The following is a 17,956-nucleotide window of genomic DNA, read 5'->3' on the forward strand; positions in this document are numbered from 1 at the left end:
ACTCAGAAAAGGTCAAGAAAAACTCGACCAAAGGGCATTTTCAACATCAAACGACAATCTAGGTTCGTCCATGTATAAGGGTTTATTCCATACAAAGCCTGTAATGATAGGCATATCGAAACTGAACTCGTGACACTCTAATAACCCACGAACCTGTCGCAGCTGGAAAAGGCACATTTGGGGGGACACTGGGGACAGTGTCACAGCACAGAGACAATGTGGACATGATGGTGTTTCTGAAGAAGAATTTCCATCTTCACTGAATCAATTCTGCAATGCAACAACATTAAGGCACGTGCCTTATCAGCTGTTGTTACAACTTCTAACTCTGCCACCTAACATCAGGTGACAGTTCTGAGGAAGGCGGAGTATACGCACCCAAAACGGATTAAACAAGCTAAAGGGAAACATCCTGTTGTCTAAAAAAGTTCAATCAGTAATTAACTTTCACAACATAATATGTTTACATAACATAACATTACTTAATATTATTAAGCGAAGAGTTAATTTGTGGTTTATGTGGTCAATGTTTACATATTTGTGGTAGATGGTACAGACAGAAAGTTTGTTTCCTAAGCATAAATCACATTTGAGTTTAGTTCTGTTTATTTTCTAACAGTGTTTTTCTTACATTGTTTGTGAACGAACCGAGTCGTGACTTTGGTGTATCGTTACAGGCCTGTGTAATACATATATGCAATAGGAACTTAGGTTAAGCTGTGAGCAGGATTTAAAGAAGGCATAGAAACCCAAGTAGCACAAGGTCATGCGTTCTGTGTTTCATGTTTGTGGAGAGCTGCTTCACATGGCTACAGTTCCACTAATACTTAAATTAGGTCGATATTGATCTTTGACAAAAACAAGAGACCCCCTCTAACTGGACTGGAGAGTGTTGTGCCACAGGGAGCCAGTGCACTGCGATCCATGCAGACTCAAACTGGAGGTGCGTTTGTGTGTGTTTGTCTACACAGGGTCCGTGCGGGCCGCTGCAGTAATAGCTGGGTAATTAACTTTATCTCAAGTGGACTTTGGCGGACTTCTATGGACAAGATTGACAGATTCCACTATAAACAGACTCAAGGCCTTGTAAGTGAAGCCTGAGTCACACTTTCACATCTGCATGTACAGATAACACAGTCCTTTCCAGTTGGTGGCATGCTCTTGTTTTGGTCAGAAGAGATGGTGAAAAAGACGGCAGCCATGGACGTTTGCTTTTAGTTTGATAAGGAGATAAGCGAGTTCCCACATGCGACCAAGCCATCGCTCACAGAATACAAATAGGGGCGAACGCCTGGTGAGAAATTGCCAATGCTGGAATGGAATGTGAGATCAAGTAGGCATGTGTGGAAAAGCTACAACCGTGCCTGTGAATGTGCATGCTGGAACACATAGCAGTGTAGAAAGTGCATCAATATGGAAGTACGTGTCAGGAAAGCGTTGGTGCTTTCTTGTGTTGCCCTGCTTGACCCTTACCTCTCTGCAGAAGCTGACTATGTTCTCCCACAGCTCTTTAGCCTCGCCTTCATCATTTCGTCTACGGGCCTCAACATGCATGCTCTCCCTCCTCTTCAGAGGTTTCATAACTTTGCGGAGGGTGAGGTACTGCTGCGGTGTGTGGCATGCCGCACAGTTCTTGGTCTTGATGTCGTTGAGCAGTGTACATGCCGGGCAGCTCCACTGTCCCATCTTCTCCTGGAGGCTCGATGACGTGCAGGAAGAAGAGGAGGAACTGGAAGAAGCAGTGGCAGGGGAGGAAGATGGGAGGGCCCGGGTCTGTTTCCACGTTTTATGACACGAGGAGTACGAAGAAGGGGAAGATGTGCACGAGCAGGACGCAGTACCGGACCCTGCTAGGAGGCCACAATGTGTACAGCAGCGGGGCAGGGGCGTCTGCTGTTCCTGAAAGCCATGCAGCTTGGATGAACCACAGGCTGAACATTTAGGTGCTCCTGTAGGGTTGCACAGGGTGCACTTGGAACAGGCCCAGGTGCTAAAGTCTGGGCTGGAGGGGCTGGCCGGGGTAAATCGTACCGTTTCACAGCCTACGAGGTCAATGAGGTCAGAACCTGCCCGCGATGATCGGCAGGCCTCGCACTTAGATGAACTACCTGGGTTAGGCAATGAGCAGCTAGGGCACTTCCATGTGGGAGTGGCTGACGAAGCATCAGGGAGGTGGGGGGTAAGCGGGTGGTGCTGAGGGTCTTCTTCCTCCAAGATACTGAGGCGTTTGCTGGGATATAAGGGCTCCTGTGGTTGGGCATGTTTGGGCTTGGCTGGCCGCTGTGGGCCCGGCTGGGGTGGCACAGTGACCGTTGAAGGTGAGGTGGGACTGGGAGTGTTGGTGCCTGGATTTGGTGGACGCCCTGAAGGGGGCACTTCCCTCCTGCTGCGGGGTACCGGGTTGTTCTGGAGCGAAGAGAAAGTAGCGAAAGGGGAGGAGAGGGACTGTGAGGAGACATGGAGAGGATCTTGAGCATCACAGGGTGGGGCTGGGGGTGAGTCATCTGTTAAGTCTATGAGCAGTGGGGCAGCCCCTGCTGTATGAACCGGAAACCCCGCCACAGGCGTGTGCACCTCAGGCACCACCAGTGCCTCAGGGGGGATTTTAGGCAACGACAGTTTCCTGGGACCACCACAGGCTGAACATGACAGAGCCACAGGTGTGTTATGGAGTGTGCATCGGGGGCAAGCCCAGCCAGAGTGATGCCCCTCCAGACCGTCCACATCTCCATTACTCTCAGACCGCCATAGAACTTCCTCCTTAGCTGGATGCTGTCCATGGGGCTCAGGCAGAACCCTAGAGGTGACTGTGGGTGTTGGCGGTTCAGTTGGTGCAGATGGGAGGCCGTTGGCAGTGGCAGCTATGGTGGTGGTAGGGGGTGTGTGAGTGGCTGGGGATGGTCCAAAGCCACAGACAGAGCAGGATCCAGTTCCCTGTGGATTGTTGAGTGTACAGCGGGGGCAGGCCCAGCGATGCTCCTCAGTGCTGCTCAGCCGCAGGATCTGGTTAAGGTCAGGTTTCTGGCGTGGCGCCTCACAAATGGAACAGCGAGGTGCTGCACCGGCATTTAAGAAGGTACAGCGTCCACATGACCACTCACTACCTCGCACTGCTGCTGCCATGGAGCCAGGAGAGTGAGAGTGGCTGAAAAACACAAAACAAAACAAAGAGTCAAGACAAATTCAAAGAAGTTGGATCTATTTTTTTTGCCTGCTTTGCCTGCCGGCTTAATACATTGGGGCTATGCACCATCACTGGTCTCGTAATGATGTCCCAGTATGTTTTGGCTGATACTGTGTATATCCCTGTATATGTGTTTGTGTGAGTGTGTGTGAGAGTGTGTGAGTCTGCATGAGCGACAGGGAGAAAAATGGAGATAGAGCTGACTGAATCAAAGCTTTATCTCTCACATCATCAATCCAAATAACCAAAAATAACAGCTGGAATATCATCAATAGGATGTCAAATAAAAAGTCAGGTTGAACATTAACAAAGAAAAGACGAGAGACTAAGATAAAATGCAGGAATTGATTAATAGCGAACCTGGAGAGTATATATAGACCAAGCGCAGGTGAACCATGGTCTAACCCCAAGATCTTCAGTTAAACTTAAAGCTTTGAAACTAAAAAAATGGGCTCCATGCCTTTGGAAAACAGTGGATCTTTTTAAGAGTAAGGCAGGACATAATGTCCCTCAGCCACTGAGCATGAGTGGGCAGGGCAGTGTCCCACTCCCTCTAATCAAAACTGCGTGTCTGGCTAACAGAAACCAAAGGACAGTGTGCAGCATTGGATCAAAGTCAAGTGTTCATTGTTCAACTCCATCATAAATACAAGACAATCAGAGATGGCAGACTTCCCCCCCCCGTTCACGCAACAAGCCTCTGTCGGCCTATATGTGTAACAGACTCTGTGGTGCAACGGTAGCTCGTCTGAAGGGTGTGTGTTCGAATCCTCAGGGTCAGAATTCTTTGGCAACGTGTGTCCATCACAAATTCTAACAAGCCTCTGTGGGCCTCTGTTGCTCATATTGCAAGCAAGTGCGGAAGCACACACACACACACACAGACAGACAGACAGACAGACAGACAGACAGACAGAACCACCAAAAACAATACTTCACTCCAAGTAACAATCTCCAGGCAAAGAAATTGCCAAGATTCATTAATGAGTTTGAACTTGCCTGTTGTTGTTCTGGCAGAAGAGTTAATTGTGCCTGATGTTGTGATTGTATCTCAAAGTGGTTTGCTATGTTCAGTGATCATGCCATGGCTGTCAATCAGTTCCGTAACCTGTGACAGTGCCCGTTTGTGTCATTGTGATTGGCAGAGAGTCAGGAGTTGGGTGTGCTTATGTGTGTGTTTATGATGAGAGGATGATTGCACAAGTGAACTGAAACGTAAGTTGTTATTGTTTTGGCGTTGGCTGCGGCCAGAAAATAAAGTTTCAGTCAAACGAGTTCACGTCCATAGCTTCCTTGCCCAAGGGTTGTATCGTTTGGTATTTGTGATAAAGAGCCATAGAAGTTAGTGTGTGAAGTCCTTTGACTCTGACATGTACTCTCAGGGAGCATTGGCTTTTAATTTTGATTGTGCCCTGAAACAGATCTAAGACTCACGTGTGCACAAAACGGGGGACAGAAATAGTAAACCAGGGGTTCCTGAAGGGCAACTTGACTTACAAATATGGACCAAACAGTGTGAAGTGTCTCGCAACATGGATAAAGAAATATGATTTTTGGAAGTCAAAACTACAAGAATTAAGAGAGAAACTGAATGATGAAAAAAAGAAAACAGAGGGAAAGAGTAAGAGGTTTCAGGCCTCCATTCCCACCTGTTCCAAGAGACGTGTGTTTCATGGGACACTGGGCACAAGACTGTCCAGAGTCAGGAAACCAGGCTGAACGATGGGCTCCTCAACGCCAGAACCACTCTCAACACCAGACTGACTAAGGTGAGAAGAGACAGCCGACCAGCTGACCGCAATGACAGAGTGAAACACACACTCACGCACATGCAATGAAGAACAGCTTGCATTACTAACCCAGACCACACAAACACTGAGAGACTGCCAACTGTCAAACATCATTAATGCTATCAAACACATTGAAGTGACAACTCCACCCAAAGCGGGTACCAATGCTATGTCACTCACCAAACTGACCCGAGAGACAAACCACGTTGAAATGACATTCGTAGTTGACTCTGGAACAACATACTCAATTCAAAATGTAGTGGGAGAGTTGTTCATTCTGTGGCGCATCAGGTGTCTCACTCAAAACAAGCAGCCAATCACACAAATGGCTCCGCCCCTTCTACCTTGATTGACACAGAGTTCTGCTGTTAAACAGCATATGAAATAAATAAACTCTTATGCAGTATACTATGATCAAAAATTATGAAAAGATTGCATTTCATAACAATGAATATCAATATCAATATTGACCAGTGTAATCACACGTGGCGCCGTAATATTCAGTCGGTCACACACATGCACACCTTTTGTCCTTGGCCCTATGTTCAATGGAGCTGTTCTAAAAGTGCCCACTTCAGCTCCTCTGTTCCCCAGTGTCGCAGACCTGGGCAAGAGGCCAACTGCTTACAGTGGAGGGGGAGAGAGAGAGGGAGAGAGAGAGAGGGGGGGGGGAGGGAGGGGGAGGGAGAAACAGAAAGAGCTCTTTTTGCACTGAGGTTTTTAATGCAGTTAAAGTACCGGCTCCTAGTCAGAATTCACTTAAGTAAGAGCACCAGTGACCTCTGGCTCATTTGTCAATGCTTGAAGAAAGATAATCATAAAGTATTTCAGGAGACTACTTCAAAGAGTCTACTCTCCAAAACGCTTAGTGAGAAACCAGCATAGCAGCAACATCAGAGTTACCAGTTAGTAGTTACCATCAGGCAAGTTCGTTTTTCACACGTGGTGTAATATGTGGTAACTGCCAAAGCAGCATTCTCATGCCTGATACCAGTATTTGAAAAGATTCACTTGAATGAAAATAAAAATACACAACAAAAAATAGGGATGTCCCGATCCGATATCAGCCAAAGAAAAAAAAGAGTATCAGATTATATCAGATTCTGTGCGTCACGGAGCCATAGTTTAACAGACTTGTATTAATACAGCTGCAAGACTTCTCTCCCACAAATATTCCCATGATCACATGATCCCTTACCCCAACACACCCCCTCCTCTCCATTCCAGCTTCAGGCTGTGCGTTATGGGTGACAGGGCCTTCAGTGTGACTGGCCACAGACTCGAAAATGCCATTATTATTAATGCACCTCACCAATAGATTTTAAATCACCATTTAAAACACAGCGAGCATTTACTGACACACAGCCATCATCTGCAACCACACTGTCTTTGGTGTGTTGCACATTTACATATTATTTGTATTACGTTTTAACACTGTTTTTTATGTTTTTTATGTTTTTATGGATAATCGATTATCACACTTAATTCATCGTCAAATACTTCATCAACTATTTTGATTATGGATGAATCAGTTTTAGTTTGTTTTTAATAATTCAAAACAAGCTCGCAGTCTCAGCTTGTGGATAACTTCTGGTCTCTATCTGCATGGACTTTGCATGTTCTCCCCGTGTGTGCGTGGGTTTTCTCACATGCAGATTTGGGGATGAGGTAAATTGGACACTCTAAACTGACCATAGGTGGGAGCGGTGTGAGAGTGAATGGTTGTTTGTCTCTATATGTGTCCCTGTGATGGACTGGTGATCTGTCCAGTGTGTGACCCCCGCCTATCGCCCTATGTCAGCTGAGATTGTCACAGCTCCCCCCGTGACCCTCATGTGGAGGATAAAGAGAGTAGAAAATGGATGGATGGATGAAAACAACATTTCCACTCAACGTTTTCTGAAACACACAATAAATAAAAAAGAAATAAATCGACAGAAGAACCGTTAATAATAATAATAATAATAATAATAATAATAATAATGATAATAATATTAAATAACAATAACAATAACAATAGCTGCAGCCCTACTTGGGTGTCTTGGAAGGTGCTGCAGATAAAATGTATTCCTATTATGTGTTGTTGATCACTTGATTATTATGGGATTTGTCTTACCCATAGAGCTGGAGCTTTCTCTAAAGCCTCTCTGTCTTTCTTAAGAGCCGATGATGAGTCAGATGAACAGTTTCTATTAGCCAGCTAATGAGCCACGATGATAATATGAGTCATTAACCAACTGTGACTGGTCACAGACAACAACTCTGTACAAGATCAGTATCTAGAGCCCACACTTCAGCGGCACATGAAGTGTTTCTACATACTCAGCTTGACACTTGGCGACATTGAAGCCTTATTGGCGAGGAAAAACAACATGATAATTGGGGCATTTATATATTTATATTTGAGTGACACTGAGCAGGAAAAGTCTACAAACGAGACTTCTGAAAAAAGGTTCCCTTAGGCAAAGACATTGGTTATACAATAAGAGCAGTTTTAAAAGCAGAAGCAATATCTCCATCGTGTGAAAGTGGAGCATTACATGAAGGCCTTTGTGTTTTAGAAAGAACAGGGTTGTTGTTAACAGATTACTTGTCCTCAAGCCTCAAACCCGATGACCGCGCATCAAGTGAACTCAGAATCCTCCTGACTGAGACTGAAGACAGTAAAAATAAAAAGGCTGGTTGAGAAACAGAACAGAAATGATAGCAGTAGCTTCTGACCTCTAGCTGTGCCCTTAGTTAATATTTCACAACTGAGCAGTGCTTATTTTTGATGCGTGAACCTGTCAGTGTTGGAGACACCTTCAGACATTCCAAATCGGAACATGGAGGAAACTCTGACTGGGTTTCAGCAAACATAAAGTGGCATGGAGCAAAAACAAGAGCAAACGGGAGCTGCCAGGAACCTCATAGGTCAGGGTGACGGCGTTTCCTGCCACTGTGGGAAAAGGTTCCTGCAGGCACCTCCTTCAGCCAGAGGCCAACTTCAAAAATATATGAATGAATGAACAAATGAATGCCTATGTTTGCCACATTATCTGATTAGACAACGTTTTCGGACAGGGAACTAGTGCTAAGCTTCATACTGAAAACAGTTTTTTAATGGTATATGGAAATCGTAACACGTGCTCAGGGCTTAGCTGAGTGTGGTAGTAACTGCAGCAATGAGCAATTCACCCCACCAACTTAGCAGGACACACGCATTAGAGTATCAATAATGTACGTGGTTACGCACTCACACGCAGCTCCCTCTCTCTCGTTCGCTCAATATGAGCACACACACACACACACTAAACAGTGAGTCTTCCTTGCTTGAGTACTCACTCATGCATCAAAAAAAAATACTACTGATCCTTTTTTTCAGATTAAACTAAGTGACACAAACCTACCAAACAAGGCAGTAATGGACTCCTGCGTCCCTGCGAGCTAAACGCGTCTATTTTCTCTATGGACTCCATATCAGACAATCAGAAAAGGCTGTCAAGCAGCAAGATAAAGGGCATAAAACATATTCTCATAGACTTAGGCAGGTACAAATTTCATAAGAAAAGTCTTTTGATAAGTCTCTAGAATCTATTTTTTCATGTGTCCAGACTTCTATTAAGGTTGTCACTTTTTTTCAAAAATCAAGTTTGACAAATTGATGCAGCCTCCATTTCCAGTTTGTACAGTTCAAACTAGGGCTGCACGATAAATGGTTAAAAAAAATTGCGATCTCGTTTCCCACTCATTTCTAAATGACAACGATTCTTCTGCAAATAAACGAACGTATGAGAGCCTTCCCACGATTCAGCGGAGGTAAATGAGTTTACAAGCAGCAGTGCCGAGTGAGTGCGGCACAGAACATAGGAGAAAGTGTGCGCCAAGGAGAAATAAATACAACATGGACAGAGATGAAAACCCAGGTGGTAGTGACCTAGAATCACACAACCACCCGACCCAAGCTTGTGCCAAAAAAAGGTCACTAAAATACTAATACTAATACTAAAGACTCCTCTTTTAAATAATGAGATTTCAGACATTTCCTTTGCTAAATGTTGGAGATGAACCCACGCTTTCACGTTTCACGTTTTGTTAAGTCTTTTTAACTGATGACGTCACGAGTCGAGCTAGTGGAAACACGCCATACTGTATGTCACTTAAGCCACTACAATAATAACAACAAAAACAATAATAACAATCATAACTAATATGAAGGGCCTAAAGAAAACACACTGTTTGGCACGTTACTTGAATGCTTAACTGAACGTTTCTAATCTTTTGTTCATGAGAGCAATAAACATTTCAATTTGTGAAAAAAAATTGTGCCAGAGAATCATGATCTAAATTCTAAGCAAAAAAAATTGTGATTTACATTTTTTTCCTCTAGTTCAAACACAAACTTCCCACACTCAAAATATCTTCTAATTTCAAATAAAAAAAATGTGAAGCCACTAAACTCGTGACATGAGTAATTGGTAGGTTAAATGTTAGTATACTACTGATGCTACATGTTTCTGTGTGACACTGCCAGGTATAAATGAGGTTACTGAACAAAAACACCACATTTCTATGGTAACAACAGTGGGGAAATCTGGAATCATGTCAGTTGTGATGGCAAAGGGCTTTTTTGCAGCATCAATCCTCCGTGTCTAAAGAAAAACAAAGCCTGTAAGCCAAATCTATTCTGCAGGCCTGAGGACTGTCCTGACGCGGCGCCGTCTTCACACACGCAACATCAAGAGAAGACGCGCTGAAATCATTCAGACATAAACACACCAGTGGCCAGGCTGGTCCAATCCAAGTGGACCGGTTTAAATCCAGTCAACGGGGGGAAAAGCCAGCACAATGGAGGTGGAATAAACACCATCATTCATCATGCCGCGACAGCAGAGACTCATGGATTGAGTCTGGACTCTGGAGAGGACGGGAATCCACTATAATGGCTGTGGACTCACACAGTCGTATGTAATGTGACACTAGTGTATTGGAGTCGAGGCGAGCCGGGACCATAGTATGATGTCTTAATACAGGGTGTCCATAAAGTCTCTATTATATATTATCTATTACAAAGGCAGTTGATAAGATATCTTAACCAGATTTGTTCTCTTGTAATCAGTGTTTATCAAAGTTTGTGATCACATTGAAATTGTGCGTTTCAGGTATCCTGTTGGTGAAAGAGGTACTGTTAAATGAAACCCTAAAAAATGGCTACTCCTCAAGAGAAGGCACAACGTGTATCATGCTTTATTGAGACAAAATCGGATGTGCAGACTCAGCGAAACTACAGAACGAAGCATGGAAGAGATTGTTGTTGCATTGGGGACTGCATGTTCATCAGTTCCTCAATCAAACATTTCCAGACCGGTGGATTGGAAGGGATGGGCCAATTCCTTGGCCACCACGTTCACCAGATATCACTCCTTTGGACTTCTTTCTATGGGGTTATGTTAAAGATATCGTGTATCGAACAAAGATACGGGACATTATTGAGTTGAAGCAAAAGATTTCTGATGCCATTGCCACCATTGATAAGGCTATGCTACAGCGAACATGGCAAGAAATCGAGTACCGTCTTGATGTGCTTCATGCAACTAATCAAATGTGTAAAAAAAAAAAAACTTTGACAACTACTGATTACAATAAAACAAATCTGGTTAAGACATTTTATCAACTGCCTTTGTAATATATTTTTAAAATTGTAAAGAGACTTTATGGACACCCTGAATATTCACCACCTTTTTTCAAGGCGGCCTTTTCTGAAAGTAAATTTAATTATGTCGCTTTATAAACTGCTCACTCCTGCATACAAAATTGAATTGAAAGAACAATGGTGATTTTACGTTGTAAGTTCTATAAGTAAGTTCAAACATGTAACTTGGTAACAATTTTAGTAACACCCTGTTTGGAGATTTACAGTCAGGTTTAAAATGACACATTGTCATAAAAAATTTATTTGTAACATATTTAAGTGAGCATTTTAAAGTAAAAACACAAAACTTAATGTCATTTCTTATCATGAGGTCCAATAATGACTGGGAAAATGAAATGCAGTTCTTCAAGGGAGAGCCTCAAAATAAAGTTAAACACCATTTTAAAGCCACTCACATGAATTATTAATGATCATTCCCATTCACAATTAACTTGAAAATAGCCCTTAACATATTGTTCTTATCACAGTGTGCAACAGAATCATTATACTGTCCAATGTGTTTATGTGGTCAGCTGACCTTGGACGTTTGGTGGGTCTGACTGGTGGTGACGGTTTGTTGCTACCGACATACACAACAATGGGAAAAAGAAAAAAGGAAATGGTCAACTAAGTAGACTAAAGAGGACTTTTATCCATGTATGCTGCTGTGGTTTGGTGGCAACTTGCTTAAGAATGAGCTAAAGCTAGCAGCGACTGTATCTTAAGAGCAGGTGGTGGAAACTGCTTTTACTGTTAAACGACAGCAGCGGATAGCAATCACGAAAGATGAAAGCCTAACCGAAGACTGACATTGAATAAATAATGACATCCATTGTGGGGAAATGTGATCAGTCTCTCTGAGAATCAATAACTAACACGAGGAGCATAAAGCCCTGAGTGACTCAGCAACAACTTTAATACGCTACTAAGTGGTCGATATCAACTATCTGTTCTTGTTCCGGGAGACATGGCGTGAAAAAGCTGAAGGAAAACTGGAAACACTTTTGTGAATGGAGCAGAGAAGTAGATCGACCTTTAAAGAAAAGGGGGTTTTCAATTTAAAAAAAAGGAAAAAAAAATCAAAAACAAAGTTCTCTTGTTTCAGCTAAACGCAAAGTGCAAAGTAATAAAAACGACTTTGAAAATGAACACAACTGAATCAAAGCTGGTCTTAAAGCCTGATAAAAGGCACACCAGTGAAACTCATCTTCTAATTAGCCTCTGGGCTGCTTTTCATTGGGCTCACAAAGGTCGGGTCAATTCATCAGTCCACGCAATCCACTCAGCACTGGACAGCAGCACTAAACTGAAGCACACACTTTACCGATGTGCTCACAGAGAAGAGTATGGGATGGATTTTGGTTTAATCCAGCTTAGTAAAATGTTGAGTGCAACACAGAAGCACGTCCAAACGAAGGTTTTGATGGGATCAGCTTTGATAACAGTGGATTCCATCTGTAGTTGTAGAGTTATTGAATATTCAGTAAGCAATAACTCCAGAAGATGGCAGTGATGATACACAATGACTGCAAGCTTGCGTTAAATCCCATAGAAACAAGATTTTGGGGATTTTGTGTGCACAGCGCAGTCGGTGCTATTATATCAGTACCTTATACAACCACACTTCAAAAAGACCTGAACTATGCCTTTTAAAATAACATCAGTCCTATATCATACAACTCAACTGTTCATTCTCCAACAGATGGCCAAACCGAGTCATTCCTGCCGAGCTGGATCCAGTGCCGGTCCTTACCTGCGTTCTCGATGTGGCAGCGGTTGCTGCTGACGTGTGATGAAGCTGGAGCCCCACACCGGGCTGCTGTGGCTGTTCCTGAGCCAGCCCACAGGGGGTGACGATGGGTAGGGGGTGCTGCGGAAGCCATGGTCCGACTCGGTCTCTGCAGTGAGCGATGAGGCTGAGCTACCCATCGCCACGGCGAGAGGTTATTAGACTGTGAGTGTGCTCTGATAGATAGGTCTTGCTTGCTCGGGTTTGCCCCCCCGGAGTACAAATGTTGACAAGGGGATCAACAGTTGTAATCAGTGAGACACACTGACTGGGAGGACACTAAAAGGGCTGTTTGGACAACACTAGCAAGCATGTGTCTCTATTTGCTGTCAACTTCCTGTTTACACATTCTGCAAAATCCAATCCAGGGGATTCAAAGCATGCTCCACGAATGTGTCTAACTGACACTTTATCAAGTATACAGATCAGGGAAGATTTCCCACATGGAAGAAGGCTGTGTTGATTCAAACAGTAACTGTTTGTGTTAGGCCTTAGTTCCAGTTCAGCAGATGGTCTCAGAGACAAGAAAACACAATTCTCTCACAGCAGTGGTTCATAACAATTCTGTCTCTTGTAGACTTTTAAGCCCGGACAGCGTTGCACCATATCGTCCACAGTGCCACTAATAATTCCTCCTGCGTTCAGTCTGTGCAATCTCATGCCTGCTTCCTTTAGAAGTTCAACAGACGCTGGAGTGCGTGCAGCATGTGTGCGTTAAAAAAAAAAAAAGAAGATGTTCGCGGTTTCTTCGGCATATCATACCACGCGGTACACCGGTGGGAAAACTCGGGAGTTCAGGGTGCGAGTGTCACTGCAACATCAAGATCAGACATGGGACATAATATATTCACTCATTATTAGTGACGTGGGCACTGGGTGAAAAAAAAATCAATGCACTGCATTTCCTGGATTAGGGTGCTGGCAAACTTGCACACCTGCTACTATTCCCGTCTCATCTTTCAGACTTCCAGTGTGACCAACAGCTGCTGTGGAGGTTCAGCAGTAAAACACCCCAGCAGCGTCTCTCCCGGCAGGCGAAATCCCTTGACACAGGAGTTTTTATTTCTTCTTCTGAGATTCTTCCTGTTCTTCTTGGCTTTCAAAAAAACAAAAACAAAGGAGACCTTGAGGATTGAACATGTACACAGCAGGGCGTTAGGTCTCCATGTAGCTGCTCTTCAAACTTTAACAACAACCGTGACATGAACGTGTTCACAGCTCGGCTTCGATGTGTGTTTCATATTCAACAACATACTGTGAGAACGGTTCCTTTTCAGGCTGCAGTGATCCGCCGAAACAAGTACAAGAGACGTTCCTGGTTCATCAACTTGTGCTTGGATTTTGTGGACTCACCAGCCTGTGAGAGCAAGTCTGTGCAGGCCAAACAAGTATCATTCCAGTGCAGGCCTATATCTGCCACTGTGACCACATCTGCACGCACTTGAAGGAGTTTAAAAAAAAAAAAAAAAGGTCTATGGCTTTAGTCCACTCACTGCTCCATCACCCTCTGCTTTGCATTTACTATCATTAGCTGATTATTATGGCATCACTGCATGAATCACGTGGACTCCAATGCCCACTTCTGCTGTCCACAGTCAGTCAGTGTTACATGTCGATTAATGACCGATAACAAACTCACACGAGGGCTTTAACAACCGCAGCGCTACACGCTACTTAAAGCAATTCTATTTAAAACAAAATAAATTTAAAAAAAAGATGTTCTGTGTCCGTCTCCACACAGCGGCACAGAGGCCAGTCACAGCACCGTGCAGGAGGCGACATGCGCGGTTAGGACGCGTGGAAATAACCGTGGAGTGGATTCTCCAGAAAGGCAGCATTCAGCCCGCAAATGTGACCATCGTCCTACGGCGTGTGTCCCGCCCGCGTTCATGTCACGTCTCCTGCGGTTGGCCAGAAGATGTTGAGTGTTGTTGTCATACATCAGGAGACATCCTCGCCCCAGCAGCACCGCTGTAGCTTCGGATGTTTAACAGCGCTCAAAATGCAAAAACCGCTCCGTCCATTTCCGCAAATCAAGTGTTCCAGTCCTGTGTTTTTAAGAATATAGCTCACATTATCCAGTTCACCCCACTCCCCGGTTTCAGATCCTTTTTCAGGGGCTTTAATTCTTCCTCGCAGAGCCGGAGCGCAGTGGACTGGGATGCAATATCCTCCTAACAGCGGATTAGTGGAGAGTCAGCCTGGCGCATGCGCAGTGGCCTGCTGAGCAGAGCCGAGATGGAAGACTGCCTCACTCATGAATGTGAGCAGTATCCCGGGATAACGATGACTGCGATGGGTGTCTCATTGGAACCAGCTCGTTCTAACTCACTGTCAGTAAACACTGTTGTTGCTGTTGTTGTTGTTGTTAACACGATCAGGAGACTGCTTTAATGATCTGCTGCCGTGTGTTGTGATAAGGTCACAACCAGAGGAGGCAGTGAAGGGTTAAGTAAAGTCAGTGGTGACTGCAGCACTCATCATTGCTCAACTGTCCCCACACATTACTGAGAAAAGCCCTCAAACTTCCCCCTTTCCCTATCACTGCTCTGACCTCAATCCTCATTTCTCCTTTTTTCACTGTGTTCACTAATAAAAGTGTGTTTAAAAAGCATTGTCCTCACTCACAGCAGTTATTCTGTGCCATATGCATGTTGCATAGAAAGTGCTGAGGATAAATCATTAAAGGTTTTTTTTTTCCTTCCAGTGTTATGAGATACTGACATTTACACTCAATTCCCACTGGTCAAAAAACAGTATTTTCAGCATTCTCTCCAGGGTCAAATGACCCAAATGACATTTCTTCTTTGCCGTCACGCTTACTCAATCACTCAATTTCATTAATGTTAGTCAAAAGGATGGATACAAGTATTCGACTATTTGCGTGATTTTAAAATGACAATCTAAAGAGAATGTTTTATCAAAGATTTCATTTGCAAATGACAACCTAATTCGTGGTGTATCTATTATCACAAAGTGGCAGCAAGTACTCCGTGTGTTAGAAGAAGAGATTAAACTGATTAGTATTATTATATATTAGTATATAATATTAGTATCGCGGCTGCTCCTCTCAGCTCATCGTGCTGTGAACCCTGCATTACTTTAACTAGCTCTCATGCACTGGAAACTTTTTTTTTGTTGCAATAAATGCCCATCTTTTGGTTGCATTTTTACTTAAATAGTAACAAAGTAACTTCATTATCACCTACATTAAAATGTAATGTAATGTAAATAGGACGAGCAAAGAGAGCTAGGAGGCAGATTTATCCCCAATAAGATCATTTGCTCTCTTAATATTATTTAATTAATATTTCATTTTGCATTAAACTTGATGTAATTTCTGCTTATTGTGTGAACAGAGTAAGAATAGAATATGATGGAGACTATCATTAACAAAAAGCAATTAAAGTGACAGAAAACAGAAAAGGGAGTGAAATATCTTTCTAAAGGATGACATGAAGATTAAAAATTTAAAAGGGAAATGTGTACAGGGTTTTATCATGTGTTTTAATTTTACGTATGAATCTTATGTTGTTTTTTTAGAGAATGAAACGAGAGATCCTCGGATTCTGCAAAAAAGCTTGTGAGCAGTTTCTCCTACAGCTGGAGGCGTAGAGCTAGCATGAGCTCAAAAGGAGCTGAAACTTCCAGTCCTGGAGCAGCAGAGGGCCGGCTCTCAAGTAATGTCTTCTGACAGAACGTCCAGACACCTTATCCCAACATGGCAGGACACTGATGTCCTGGATGCAATCAACAAATCCCTCCATCCTCTGGCAGAGTTTACTGATGTCAGCGTTTCTTTAGTCAAGCCAGTCCTCTACCTTTTCAGCTCCTCCATCCTCAAAGTGAACACTGATGATCCAGATCTAACAAACACCATCAAGACTAAAGGTCTGAAAAATACAAGGATTGTGAAACACAAGATATACTTGGCGTGGCCTCTGCTCTTGATCCACGTTTCAAGCTGAGATATATCAGTGAGGACAAGGTTGCACCAAACCAGGCCAGTAATTGTAATAACACTATTTATTATAAATGAATGGCATTGATTTGAATGTGCTAAACAATCATCAATGTGTTTCTACTTAATATGGATGTTCAATGTGTTTCATAAGACTGATTTAGCCATGCCCAACTGATCCCCATAGTGAGACTGCAGAGAGTGCAGAGGATGCACCAACCACCCCAAAGAAAAAGAAGACCTTGAGGGGCTTCTTCAAGACCACTGAGGGAACTACACCAAGATCCTCTCCCCACCATGAACAACAAACAGTCGCCTCTGAGAGCTACCGTCATACCTACAGTGTGCCCACCTTGACAGTGAGGAGGACCCACGGCACGGGTGGAGGGAACATCAGAGACCCTTAGCCACAACTTTCAAAGCTGGGAAAACAGTACAGTACTCGTGCAGGAAGAGTTCCTAGTAGTTTTTAGCACTGGGGGAAATGTAGTGACCGGCCTTTGCTCGTCTCTCAAGCCAGATAATCTCGACAGGCTGGTGTTTCTTGCCAAAAACCTGTAGGTTATTGCCTGTTCTGCATACGCTTGAATTGTTTTCATTTGGTTGTACTTTGTGATTAGGTTCCATTGTGGCATATTTATTTTTAGTTAGTCCTTCGTTTTTATGTATATTTTGCTTCCGGAAAACACTCAGGTGAATGAGAACCTTATTTCAGTTTGTTTTTTTTATGCAAAGATGTGCATGTTAGCTGGGATGTAGCACAATGTGGCAGCAAAAGCAGTGCTCTGTTAATTTAGCATTTGCTAAAAGGTGTTCATATTATTATATCTATAGATTTATTACAGGAGATGTGATAAGGTGTAGCACAACAATGGAACTGAAAGCATTGCTCAAAGTTATTGTTCATGTTAAGTGCAATAAAAATATGCTTTCCATAAAAATTCATTTTCATTTTTGTCATAATCATGCATCCCTAACTCACGCTGCAGTCACGCTGAACGCAAGTGTTCGCATCGCACCACGAAATGTTGCATATAAAATCTAAATTGCAATAGAAAAGTTGATAAAAGATGCCCTAATGTGGGTACAATTGCAGATTTTCTCTGCAGTTTAAGACACAAACTTTAGTTTACAAACAAAAAGATTCTATGGAGGTGACCCTTGTGTGTGTGTGTGTGTGTGTGTGTGTGTGTGTGTGTGTGTGTGTGTGTGTGTCCCTGCTGGCAGCCATGGTTACAGTTTTACATTCAGTGAGCAATGACTATGTCAGTACAGCCTCACAACCTCACTTCAAAAACAAAATCTGAACTATTACTTAGGGTAACAATGCAGCTGGACGACACTCTCTGTATGAACAGTCATCCCCCTGAAACTCTGATAGAGCAAAGTAACAAGTTTCTTGAAAGAAGGGTGTGTTTGCTGCGTGCACACAAGTGTCGACACACAAACTGGTTTGTCTGCTGCACAACTTGACTTCAGCTCCGGACCACAGGTGCCAATATTTCACAGTATAATCAACCGCAGTATTGGAGCAAGGGACTGGAGCTGTGAAGAGTATCAT

At 43.4% G+C, this 17,956-nt stretch overlaps 1 protein-coding gene across 2 annotated transcripts in view; it reads right to left on the reverse strand.

Annotated features, from left to right (window-relative positions):
• capn15 (calpain 15) overlaps positions 1-17,956 on the reverse strand; it is a 43,287-nt gene that overhangs the window by 22,116 nt on the left and 3,215 nt on the right. The window contains exons 1-2 of one of the 2 annotated variants that reach the window (XM_058620537.1): positions 12,399-14,602; positions 1,474-3,145 (exon numbers count right to left, since the gene is read on the reverse strand). In XM_058620537.1, the coding sequence (XP_058476520.1) occupies positions 1,474-3,145; positions 12,399-12,574 (1,848 nt within the window). In that variant the 5' untranslated portion in view covers positions 12,575-14,602. Of the gene's footprint in view, positions 1-1,473; positions 3,146-12,398; positions 14,603-17,956 lie in introns of those variants that run through there. The other variant, XM_058620538.1, reaches the window with a different exon arrangement.

Source organism: Solea solea, chromosome 21 (genome assembly GCF_958295425.1).
Source record: "Solea solea chromosome 21, fSolSol10.1, whole genome shotgun sequence".
Lineage (NCBI taxonomy): Eukaryota > Metazoa > Chordata > Actinopteri > Pleuronectiformes > Soleidae > Solea > Solea solea.